Source organism: Dreissena polymorpha, chromosome 7 (assembly GCF_020536995.1).
Source record: "Dreissena polymorpha isolate Duluth1 chromosome 7, UMN_Dpol_1.0, whole genome shotgun sequence".
Taxonomy (NCBI): Eukaryota; Metazoa; Mollusca; class Bivalvia; order Myida; family Dreissenidae; genus Dreissena; species Dreissena polymorpha.
Genome location: NC_068361.1, coordinates 106316947 through 106330603, shown reverse-complemented (window position 1 = coordinate 106330603; position 13657 = coordinate 106316947). Strand labels below are relative to the sequence as shown.

Genomic DNA, 13657 nt, shown 5'->3' with positions numbered 1-13657 from the left:
AAGATGACATTATTCTCCATTATTTTGTTTTATTCCCTTTCAAGCTCAGAACTAAGACGTAAATGGTTTTTGTCAAGACAACATCATTTGATGCTTAAGCTTGACGAAATTCTACATTGTATTATTATATGATCTATGTTAGTTTGCTACACTTTTGTTGTCAATTATGATTTAGTTTGAAAAATTCAATCTCGACGACAAGTTTAAAATACAATAATGCATATGCACTTTTCTACAAAATGTTATCTGGTAAATGTGCCTTCTTGCAGAAAAACCATTACTATTACAAATGATCAGACGGGACCAGAAGAGATGATTTCTAGCAGATATAGCAGGTATCGCGAGTAATTAGGCAATATCAAGATCAATTAGTATGATTGGTGAATGGCGCGCATTGCAGCCATTATCAGGTGCAGTAGAGGGTCTGCTACAGATACAGATCAGGGCCATTGGAGCCATTATCAGGTGCAGTAGAGGGTCTGCTACAGATACAGATCAGGGCCATTGGAGCCATTATCAGGTGCAGTAGAGGGTCTGCTACAGATACAGATCAGGGCCATTGGAGCCATTATCAGGTGCAGTAGAGGGTCTGCTACAGATACAGATCAGGGCCATTGGAGATTATTAAGAGTCTTTCTCTGGGGAAAACAAGGGATTAATGCAAGTGGGTAAAGTGTTGTTCCAGATTAACCTGTGCAGTACGCAAAGGCTAATCGGGGACGACACTTTGCTTGTTCTAACAGAACGTCTATAAATCCATTTAAGGTGGAAAGGGTCGTCACTGATTCAGATTACCGGTAGACTGTGTGGCCTGACCAGACTAATCGGGGACAACATTTTACGTTCAGGCATTAAGCCCCTATTTCCCAGAGCGAGGCTCATATGTAGGGTATGCCTTGCTATGTCAGTGTTGGTGTTTTTATTTTTATAAACTCGTATTGCATGATTTTGTCACTTTTCTCTGTCAGGAGAATGTGATAGGAAAACGACACCTTATTTCAATAGACCTTTATAAACAAATACACACTCGCCATTTAATGAACCTTGAACTTTAATCAAATCGGCATGGCCGATTGATATGTTATTCAAGATAACAAACCATCTGTTGATTTTCCACACCTGAAAAGTTTTTGAATCGGCTTTGGACCTCAATATAGTGAAACCGTTCTTTAAAGGGTACACAATAATAATCATACTAACTTCTACTTAAATCTCATGTGCATAATAATTAGAAAATGCGAACATACCTGTCCATTTCCAAATCGACCTTGTACTTCGACCTTGGTGATCGCCATCAGTCTGCCAAGGTCGATCTGCAAGTATTCATAGGAGTCTTTGGTCACGAAGCCATTTGGACACCAAGCACCGCCATTTTTCTCTTGGCGTATCCTGGAATGAGCAGATTATAATTATTATGCATCTACAATACTAGTATTTGTTTTAATAATGCTTTTATAATAATTGCCGTGATTAATGTACTTTGTTGTAGTGTACTGACAATTGGGCATTAATCCTAAATGAAAGACATGCGGACACGAATTCCTCTCCTAATAATGCTTGTTGCAGTGTCGTTCTCCCGTAATTTTAAAATATCCGAATGTGTTGAATACATAACAAAGTAGATTAATCTATGGTTGTCTTTATACAAGATCATATTATAGGTGTATAAAATAAAAAGTATCTGCAGACATTCTTTTGGCATGCTCTTAAATTTATCAGCATTAGTGGAGTCAATTTGATTTTTGAGTTTAATTCCCTTTATATCTGTAATAATAGTAATACCAATGGAAACTGTCATCAACAAGCAAAGGTAAAATATAATAGGCAGGTAATCAAGCACCTGTAGAAAATTCTCAATAGTAATGTTACCGCCCCTTATGACAATTTCGTAATGCTATAACAAACGGTCACATGACATTGATAAACTCCCTCGTGCTGCACTCATACTGATGCAAATGGAATTTCATATTCTTTATATATAAATATTCCTCAATAAATTAAATACAATAGGCGCAAAACTTGTTATATTTTAACGTACGATTTATTTAACTTCGCTAGTATTATTCTTTTTTAAACGGTTCTGGAACAGTTTTAAAGCTCATACATTAGGTATGCAAACACGAAACCAGAACAGCAATGACACGTTTCCGGAAAATTCAATGAATAAAAAACGATTTTGTTACTACAAACATTTAAACATGGCTCATGAAAGAATAAACAACTTTCGCAGACAGCAGACAGTTGCAAATGCATCTAGTTTTCAGCATAAATCTACAGAAATACAGTGAGCGCGATAACACCTGCTCTGTAATAACATCTGGGGTTTTACTGCAAGTCCTCGAGGTTTTTCTTGCTTCAGTTTTTCTAGCATGTTCCGGAAGCTATTAACTTGCATGATTTGGATCAATGCAGGTTCAATGAGTGAGCACTAAGATGCTTACACAACGCACGGCAACAAAGTTATTGCGACATCGCTGGGTTGGATAAAACGATCATAAAAAAATATATATAAGTTCATTGAATCTAAGTTTGTTTCAAGACGTATGGTTTCAACGTCATAATTTTTATTAAAAAAAAACACCTTAAAGTCCGTTTATAGACCTATTCGACGACAACATATGCAGTTTATTTGTAACAAATATAGCTAAAGTTACTTAGAACAAATAAAATCTTATCTAATTAATGTACAAAATAATTGAAGCAAAGTACTTAATTTCGTTTTTACAAGAGTACTAGTCAGACACGAAAGCGACAGCAGATCTGAACAATCCATTGTTGGTGCAAGAAAAAACGTGTTTAACTTAGAAAGCTAATGGCTAAACATTCAAAACGAAATGACACTTTGTTGTCCGGAATAGATATAAGCAATTAATACGTCAGCGCAAATATAACTCAGTTTCAACTCTAATAATGTCTGTATGCAAATATTATTTGTTCGAAAATTGAGATTCATCTGAATACATTACGCCCTAAACAACATTTAAACTTGTATCAGCATGAAAGTATGACTGAAACAATGTGAACAAGGCTAACATGTATGAGTTTTGCATACAAAGTAAATCATGTTGCCTGTTAGATGCAATATACCACAGGAAACGGTGTATTTAATGGTTTGGCAGGAGGAATGTGTCAGAAATGCATAAACAAGAAGGTTCCTATTACATCTAATTGTTTTATATACCCTTTGGCGGAATTCTGAATGCATGCAAACCAACAGATCTAAGCACAGAAACAGAAACAAGACTGCTGAATGGAATTTGATTCTTATCGGCTCCTGTGCAAAAACAGATATTGTTTCATTGATTATGGAGCAGTTGGAATGGCACATTCAATTTGAAGCAGTTAAGTGTCAGTTCGGCACAGTGTTTCTTTAACCAGAATGAGCGTAATTCAATTCATTTATGACAAGAGATCTTATTAACGTGTCCACTGAGCGCGTATGTTTTTTGTTTTTTTTATTTTTTCAGTAATGTACTTAAGTTTATATTTCGTTGATAGAATGCAGGAAAAACATGCATTCCATTCCCAGGCGTCAACCTGTTCGTAATATGAAACACGATGTTGACCTTGGTGCGATTTTATTATTAAGGTGAAGACATATCTTTGTCATCTGTTAAAGGAAGCAATACACTACCAGTACGAATTCCAATACATATATTGTGTATGGTTTGCACACGGCATCATACTATTTATACGATGTTTAATTAATCAATTTATGACACGTCACCAACATTCTTTATTATGATTTGGAACGTGTATTTATCCAGAAAGGATTGGTTCTGAAATTGCCAATTACAAATCGATCATTTATATGATCCAAGACATATAAATAACGCGCCAAATTTCCGAGCATATTTGAGCTGTCATGCCGCGCAATAGTTCTCTCATTTCTGATAGATGTTCATTTGATAGCCGTCGAGAAAAAAGCGTATTTCACTATTTTCGTAGCAATCAAACCCAGCTTCGTATGACTGACAGCTTTTCAATCGAACCTTCAATATTCCATCCAATGACAATGGGGTTAATCACGTTTCGGAATTTGTGTCGGGGACGCCAACGTGCCTGGCGCTGGGAATGAAAATTGTCTGCGAGGACAAAAGCTTTCCAGGCCTCGATGCTAGATGTAATAAGTTTTTTTGTGACGCTCAAGTTGTTGGGCAGAATTGGATCGCTTGCATCGTTGAATGCAATTATTTCTCCTAACAAGATATAACAGCACAAAATACAATACAGGGAGAGTTAATAGACGGTCGAACAATATAGACTTCTCAATATAAGATTATACGAAGCCTTTATGAATGAATACCGTTCAGTCCTTGTAAAATGATGACTTCTTTAGTTCAGTGTATTCGTTTTTGTCGTTTATGATGAAAAATGTCATTTAAAATGTAGTCACTATGAATAAGCCCCCGGTTTTTAAATAAGCAACATGAATATACGTTTTCCAGAAATGTCATACGTTAACATTTCAACAGCTGCTTGCTTCACAATTTATTCAATAAAACTACCAAGATAGTTTGACTAATGTATACTACTTCCAACTCTTTACGGCGGTCAAAACAATTTAAAATAGTTCTGTATATGTCTATTTTCATGATATATATTTAAAGCTGTTTAAACAAAGAGAGATTATATAAAAAGCATTTAAGCCGACAATGCGGTCGTTTCCCTATAATCGTACGTTCCATAATCAAACTGGGCAGTCCCATGCTAAGGCGCATAGGGCATTCATCTCCTTTGAAACACGATTAGATTAGGAAGACAAAAACCTCTCGTCGTATATAAATGTCTCGGCTTAAATTAATTATTGACACAAAGAACATTAAGGAATAGTAGGAAGCAGTTTTAATGTCACTGTCAAAGACTTTAAATGACTATCGATTTTCTTAATGACATTATAAGCCTCTGTTTCAAGTGAAACAAAACCGTACAAGAAACACAAAAGGATGGTGTACCGGAAATAAGAATGGATGAGTAAGTACGCGTTTTACGAACGCCGTTAAACATAAAAAGACAATAGAATACTTTGTTGAGGGATTTGAAGCAAAATGCAGCTTTCGTTCCAATTAAACGCTACGTTTGTTTCTGCATTCCCCCGATGAATTGGATGCTTATTGTTTAAATAACCATTGCTGAGGGGGGTAATGCAAAACTCTGCAACCTGTCATTTTGATTAGAAGATTGAGATCTGCAGCATAACGCCAGTGTGGTCTCGGCAGTAACGTACAATGGGCAACTTAAAGAATGCATACATCCAAATAATACATTAGAACTGACTTATGCCAACACTTGTTGAAATGCTAGAAGTGACATTACTCCATACTTCATTTAAAGTCGATGTGAGTTGCATTATAAATACATAATTCTTAATTTGTAATTAAACGCTAATTGTTTAACTAAAAACATGTGTACAGTTTTCCTTTTGTTACCGTTTAAACAGGACGGTAAAACGTACATATTGCCTTCACATTAGATGCAAACATTTTAGCATACGAAAAAGGCGCCGTATTATGTGTCAATTGGAATAAATCTAAATCATTGCTCCATTTTCTGCCAAGTCACAAAACAAAACTATTTTTCCCGTCGTTGACAATTTACGCAGATGGGTCCTTGTCGTGATGAAACGTCTTCATTTCTCACAACGAATACAAGTTTCTAGCTGATTCCGAGTTATCTAGATGTAAAATGTCCGTGTCAACTGAACATATTTTTAAAAAGCATAGACCCCGGACAAGTTGTTCGCATTTTGCTGAATAAAGTTTCTTTCAATAGAGCATATCTGATCGAATCACGAAGAATGGGGCTTAATAAAAATAATACAATATTAAAATGTTTAGACGGCAATATTTAAATTTAGAAACTGTTTAATCAATATAGGTTTGTGTATTTCAATATCCTGGGTTTTCATATCCGAATCATATATTTTATATTGTGTGCAATAAAATACCACAGCATTGTATGAACAGTATGATAATGAGCAAATAGCAGGTGGATTATGAAATTTGCAATACAGTAATAATCTGGTTCGCTGCTAAGTTATATAACTTATGAGCGTAATGCTCTTTTATCAGTATTTTTTAGAATTTTGACTGGTGTATTGCCTATAGCTCTAAACAATCACACAAGTACCGGGTATATTCACCACCAAACAAACGCTATAATAGCTACAGTAAGTTGCCTGAAGTTGGCCCTGCGTTTTTCAATTAATTAGTGAAATTGTTTTTATGCCAGAAATATTTTCCCCATGAGAGTGAACATAATCATGGAAATCTGTTACTCAAACAAATTAAAACAACGTGTTTGTTACAAAACTACAGCTGAGGTAGGCAGTGCAATTGAATAAACTCAATGAATTATCATACGCCTCAATTTGTGACAGCTTTTGACGCAGTCATAAAAAAACGATCAAAGTTATGATAATTTATCTGATCTAATCTCGAGATTGATTTGGTTATTATGAGCAATAAGCGTATAATCTGACGAGGTGAGCGTGCGTGGGGCTGCGTTCCGGATACAAAAACAAAAGGTGGTGTATTTTGAACTATTTTTAGAATATAACACATGAGTATTAATTTTACTTGGTAAATGACACATGGAAGACAAAAACGAGAAGCAAAACTGCCATTTATCAACACAAACAATTCCAATAGTGGATGGATACCATATTCTGTTAAATAAACTGAACAATACAATTAAAATTCGATATTCTGCAATAATTGAGAAAATACATTTTTTTCAAAGGCGTAGTGGTTTCATATTGTTGTGGCTTGAATTGTATCTCCGTGGCATTTTACATACGCCTATTTATTGAATATCTTAACACGATATATTACATTTTTGTCATAAATACATCGTTATTCAATAAATTAAATATTTTTCTTTATCTGTTTCTACCGGAGACCATCTATCATGAACGCCGTATAAAATATCCGCAAAAGCAGTTGCGACGTTTACGAGTTATTATTCTTGCAGCACCGATTGATCACGTGCTACTTTTCATTTTCCTGCCTGACAGCGATCTTCAATCATAGAATCAATTTCGAATGAACGTTGACGCGTGTACCATGATTGTTAATAAAATAACGGGCACAAATTCCAATACACTGGCTTGTCACACAACTTGCCTTGCTGCGCGTTTTCCGTTGGCATTCTTGGAGTCATTTGGTGTGTGCTTTTTTATAACAAAGGCCATGTATCATCCAAAGATATATACCTTCCATATTAACCAAAAGTGTTCAAGATATTCGCAGCATATCACTGATTGTTACAATGCCTATACGACAATGTTGCTGATGTGAATCTGCGATTTTTCTTACAATTGTGCAATACAATGCGTGATAGGCTCTCGTTTCTAATATCTGAAACTCAATAATCTGTGTAGCTGACACTGTGGTATTCATAAGTCATTGTGTACAATGCACGAGCTTTGCGAGAAAATGCATTTTCTACACGCTTAAGATGCCCGTCGGACTGGCCTTCATGCGCTTTGTAGACAATTTTGAGTAAATGAAACTTGCGAAAATATCTTTTAGATTATTTGAGATGATGTCTTGTAACGTTATGACTTACACGTGATACACTTACTTGGAAATTATGAAATTATGAATTCAGTCACCATGAAGTGAACACATTGTCTTTCCAAAAGACCGACCTGAAGAGTGCAACAGACCGTTGGGTTACGCAAAAATAGCTGCAAATGTAATTAAAACATGCATGCATAATTGCAATTAACTTTTACAATAGCCCATTTCCAGATATATTTTAACGTTTTATTGAAGCGCTGATTCATGAATTGCCATGGGAATTGGATTAGTCAGAAGACAACTAAGACAGAAAAAAAGTTAACATTCACAATGGACAATTCATGTAACACCAATGTCTGTTTATTAGCATGCACGTCCACGGAGTTAAACGAGACTGTCATTCAACCAATATTTGCAGGGTCATATACACTGGTATTGTGCTATATATGATATATGGTAAACATATATACATTCGCATTATGTTCGAGTTAGGATGAACAAGTATATGTCAAACCTACATATATACATATGCAATACCAAATGTTACTGACACGAACATACATGTTTGTATTTGCCATGAAAGATCTTTATGAAATGCTTGATTTGCGATGTTCTTAACTCAATGTTTCGTAAGATTCGATTCAATGATATGAACGAAATTAACCAAAGTGCGTGGAAAGAGCTTCTGTAATCGAAAGGACCATTTTCCGATAAGAAATTTCGTTACTGCATAATTCATTAACAAAATGAAACACGCTAAATTCCCCTCTAGATTTGTCGTTGAATTCCAACAGAGTAACTGAAAAGGTAACTTTCAGACTCTGATGCCTTTAGAACGTATCCATCTAAAGGCAGTATCGATCATCGATATTACAACAATCTATTGCGTGGACCAACTACCGTTTCTCTACCAGGTGTTTTGTCAATTTTAATATCGCGTTGCTATGACGACTAATTAAGATTCTTGGTAAAAAGTGCCGCGCGCCAACAATAGCTACATGATTCTCCTCTTTGGCGAATGGGCATATTCGTTTTATCGCCCAATTAGGGTATAGGTAATTACGGAGAAGCAGGAATGACAATTGTGGTGTCCCACAATTGCTGGTATGTCGGGATCTAAAATTCCCCATACATCGTCTATGGATATCATGCAAATTGCTATAATTATGCCAACGTTGATTATGATGGAGAGACAATATTAAGAGGAATTTGAAGTATTGATGTGCTCTTAAACGGAAATGGCCAAATTCACAATTATTTCTATTCATAATGACACATTATCGTAGGAATAATAATGAGTATTTAAATATTACTATTCCTTCAATTAAATGTTTCGAAAGAATTTGTGAACGTCTGTACTTTGTCAGCAAATTACTTTTTAAAGATGCGTGTCTTTAGAAATAGTTTCCCGCATGATACATAATTTCTTGGTACAGAACGGTTTAACCGCTAAACGCAACGATAATTAGGTTATATTTTAATTTTATATCGCTGTATGTAATATATTTGATTGACGTATATGGCGATGTGTAATCAGCACGAAATTGTAGATAGGTGGAAGTGAGGATTCACTATATTCAATGGCCCTTAAACTTCAAATTAGACCAAACGCATCTACTGTTGATTGGTAACATGGAAGTAGCAGCCGCATTTGAAAGTCCACCAAACTCTAGCTTATACCAAGTCATTTATGTTCATACTAAATGTTTTTGCACGGTTAAACAATTTGAAATTTCAGCTGCAACAGCTTGAGAGAAACCTTTTTATGACACGAAGATCTTAATTTTATGGAAAGTGACTGATTACCAAACAGTCTGACAAAAGACCTAGAGACAGCACAAATACAAACAAAGTGAAACATCAAGGAATCAATAGTCAAACAGTGAGACACAAAACAAATCTTCTTAAAATGATTTAAAATGGGTGTGTAAACTGGTCATTATGACACAACAAAAAAACAATGTACCCAGAAACTTTCACACACACAACCCAGTGTGAATTAAATAATAAGCTCATACTATCGTAATACCAATCTGCAAACAAGCGACTACATTTAAATGTATTAACCATTTATCTTCTCAATCGTAGGATGTAATTCAGAGCAACGTATGTGTTGCTTAGCCTTGCCATATGCAATATCCCGTACCAAACGTACAGGCCCCACGTAAACATGTCAACACGTACCTGGCGTTGTGTGGCCCCACGGACTTGTGGTTGTGTGTAGAGCTTGCGGTGAGAGCCTCATCCGGGATCCTGTTGTCCTCCATCCCGAGTTGGGCATGGCATGTGGCTGTAAGCAGATAAATAGGAACACGTTAAAATTGTTGGTATTCTAATCACATTTCAAATCGGATACACACAAATGGCTATGAACTCTTCGATAACAAATGCGCATTATGTTACCAAAGTAGATGGTCGAAAATTATGATGCAATTCAGTGCATTGTGTGCGTAAAGTTCATATCAAAATGCGCATAAAAACAAGTATAATGACAAGTCTAATAAATGAGGAGATCCTGAATATTGAATATAAACTGTAAGGAAAGTGTGAAATATGTTTCAAAAACAACAGCAGAGAGTGGTTTCACACGACAGGCAATCTGTGTATGGGTTATGATTTATTTTAACATACAGAATAAGGAAATGTGCGCCAGAACACGCGTGGGAAAAATCATTCGTGACACTTAATATAAAAATAAATCAGCCACATTCTATTGGTAGACGCTTATGGCAAAAAGTACTTAAATCAAAAGCGTGTCTCTGAAAGCGCAAATGAAGACGCAAAACGCATCATGCAATCTAAAATGGATAACTACAGCCTCTTTTGAAAGTTACAAGTATATGAAGCGCCCAATCGCCGCCTTTAATGCAAACATTAAACCTATCCTAAATGGTTTTCATAAGCGAAATTAATGCTTTATGATGTTGCTTTTAATTTACAAGAGTGTATTTGTGGGTGTTTTTTTTTCAACAAAGCGTTGTTATCGCTCTTTACTATTTATCAAATGAGAGCTTTTCAAATGTCATCAAGTAATTAATTACATTTATAACAATCATAAAGCCTTCTGTATGTTAACTCAGCACATATCGTCCGTTGTATACAATAGTAGGATAGCTTGTAATATATTGGGAGGTATGGGTGTTTACTTCATATATATCTTGTGCATTTAAACAACAGTGAAGATTGTATATGGTGTTTGCATTTAAACCAGGCGGCTCATTAAACAAGCGTGATTTATGGGTTTCTATCATGTTGTGATACGTGAAACAGACACAGTAATATACTCGTATGTGAAGTCCTCATTTATTACGCATACGCCTCATCTCTGAACGTTTCGTCGATTCAACTAAAAGGCACTTACGTCTTTCAACCCTCTAAGCATGTTAAATTTACCGAAAACATAGCTGATAATAAGTACGAGAACAATACATCACCTTGCCTTTAACAACCAAGAGAAAAGAACAATAAATATGCCATACAAATTTAAGAGCAATGCAAAGGCTTAAACGGAGAAACACTTGGAGAATGTGTATTTTTTTACGCTGATACGTCAATTTCATGAGCAATTGGCTGGCCAATGATGCGCTTTACGAAGGTAATTACGATGTCTTTCATCAGAGGCGTTTTGTTTGAGCAGTCTTGGAATTGAGACGTTACTGAGTGTTCTAGAAACGGTAAATTTGTGTTTTCTATTTCTTCGAAAGACCTAAATAAAATAGCGGGCTAGTTTTCGCCCCTTTGAGTATACATATTTATAATCATCGTTTAATAGAGAAAGAGGTGTATGCAAAGATCTTATAAAACTGTCAAGATACGCGTCAGTTAGAGAGCATGACCATGTTATTCACTATATGTATAGTTGATTTAGACAGTGTACATGAACCGTTCGACATTCGCTTGAAAAAACTTACTGTCTTAGACGTGTTAGCGTAAATGGAAGCTGTTTAATAACGAAGTAAAAGAACTTAATAATGTTTTATATGACAACTTTCATGAAAATATGAAATGAAAGATACGCTTCGCAGTATGGCTGTGCTTTTTGTTTTATCTTGCAGACGAAAAACATGAACGCCAAAACGTCATATATCCTGTATCTAAATGATCAACATCAACTCTGTCGAAAGATTCGGCGAGATTTAATCGAATAATTTTGTAAACAAATGGCATATTGACTTGAAACAATGTGTTAACAGACGGACAGTCTGGGAAACCCATTCTGACATCAAATTTTACAAGAATGTTTTTGTGTTTATCGTTAATTTCTATTTTTGAACATTATTGTTTTGTTTCAAATACGTAAGGGACCTTTATCATTCGGTTTGAATAGTACATGAGACATTTTCGTGGCTGTAAATAAGAACACTTATAAAGACGGTAACAGCAGTAATCGGCTATGAAAATAATTGTTCGCAAAATACTTAATCGTATGTGCTGGGGGTGTTAACAGTTTCCAATAACGCTATAGTTTGCGTTTTTTGCAGTGGTTAAGTCAACGGTTGACACATATTTAAGGTCAATACTAGATTAGAGTAAACATATATAAGCATATAACACATTGGACGCGCATGTCAAAGAAATCTCTACATGCATACGCATGCACTATTAAGCGACTGTGAGCACTATGTCCATAAAATATTAAATAATTTTAAATCACACTCGATTTTAAAAATACTTAGATATCTAAAGAAACCACTTCGAAAGCGAAAATGGATTTTTGTCTAACATCGCCGCAAAACGCCACTTCGAGTGAACACTGGCGCCAGATCACGGCATTCAGCAAGATGTTGTTTACGGATTATCATGTCAGATTAGCAAGTAACTGCTTAAAGCACTTGAGCAGAGGAAGTTTACATTTCAACATAACAAGTGCAACTGTGTTTTCTGTGTTTTGTTGCATGATGTGTTGTCAATGGGGACTAAATGCAGAATTAATACTGATTGTCGGTATACTAACTACTATTGAATGAATATTTATGAAATATGTATCATCCTGATAATAACGCGAAAGCAACAAATCGCTTATTTGTCACCTTCAATGGAATGTCATATCCTGCATATATAATTTTCATATGCTTACTTCTTTATAATATAAATGGATCTCATTATAATATTTCATTATAATATTTAAATGCAAAAATACATGCAAATATGTTCTCTACGAACTTCAACGCCAAGCAAACGACATTTAATGTACTGGTATTCAGGCGATCTGGCATTTTGTCGACTTTCGGTAGAAACAAATTAATCGTATTTACTTCTCTTACTAGATTACTATTCATTATTCCAGTAGGTTTATGTATCATATGAGGTTGGCAGATTTTCTCTGAAATCCTAGGGAAATATTTATTAAACGCTACCAAAGCTCGCTATTTTCCATTAGTCTTATGTCAGTTTCGGCCATATAATGTCCATTATAAAGAAGCCATGATACCAAACAGGGCAGTTCTAAATTAGGAAAGCCGCCATCTTGTCAATCAAATCCGGGTCATTAGCAACGCTTGTCAATCAACAGCAAAGCTCCCTAGGTCCAAACAGCAAGCCTCTTGGTGACCGTGATGGTTTTACCAGATGGAAAGAAAAATGGATAACGGAAATTTGGCGGAAAGGACGAAATGTTTCATCGGGTCACGCCGATAATTGCCCCGTACGCAAAATAATTGGACACTTTTAGAGACCTTTCCCATTTCGGTGATTTAGATGAGGAAGACGATGAAGATGTAATTTAGATGAGAACGATGGATTTATCTTAGAAACAGATGCTTTGCTGTTGGTGAAGAGTTTACTTAGTTTCTGATGATTATTTTGACGATGATCATGGTGGAGATGAGTATGATGACGACGATGATGTTTGGAAATCACGATTACGATGAAGAGGACTTAAGTGTCCATTATAAATACAAGAATATATCAGGAAAAGTAATTACGTTTGATGGTTTTTGACAACTCTCTCATAATGTAACACCAACACGCCAGCTATGTCGGGCCATGTCTAAAACAATGACGACTTAGCGCTAAAATTCAGTCTGCATTAGACAGGATATTTCTCCATGAAAACGAAATTGAATTTATAAACTGTCTGCAAAAATGATTGGGGAAGACGTAACAAAACAAATGCTTTCCTAAATGGTAAATTA

The 13657-nt window shown here is 35.5% G+C and overlaps 1 protein-coding gene across 1 annotated transcript in view; it reads right to left on the bottom strand.

Annotated features, from left to right (window-relative positions):
• Positions 1 to 13657, bottom strand: part of LOC127838456 (discoidin domain-containing receptor 2-like) — an 81976-nt gene that overhangs the window by 23747 nt on the left and 44572 nt on the right. Inside the window, 2 exon segments of the mRNA XM_052366244.1 lie at positions 1248 to 1389; positions 9708 to 9813. Coding sequence (XP_052222204.1) covers positions 1248 to 1389; positions 9708 to 9813 — 248 coding nt within the window.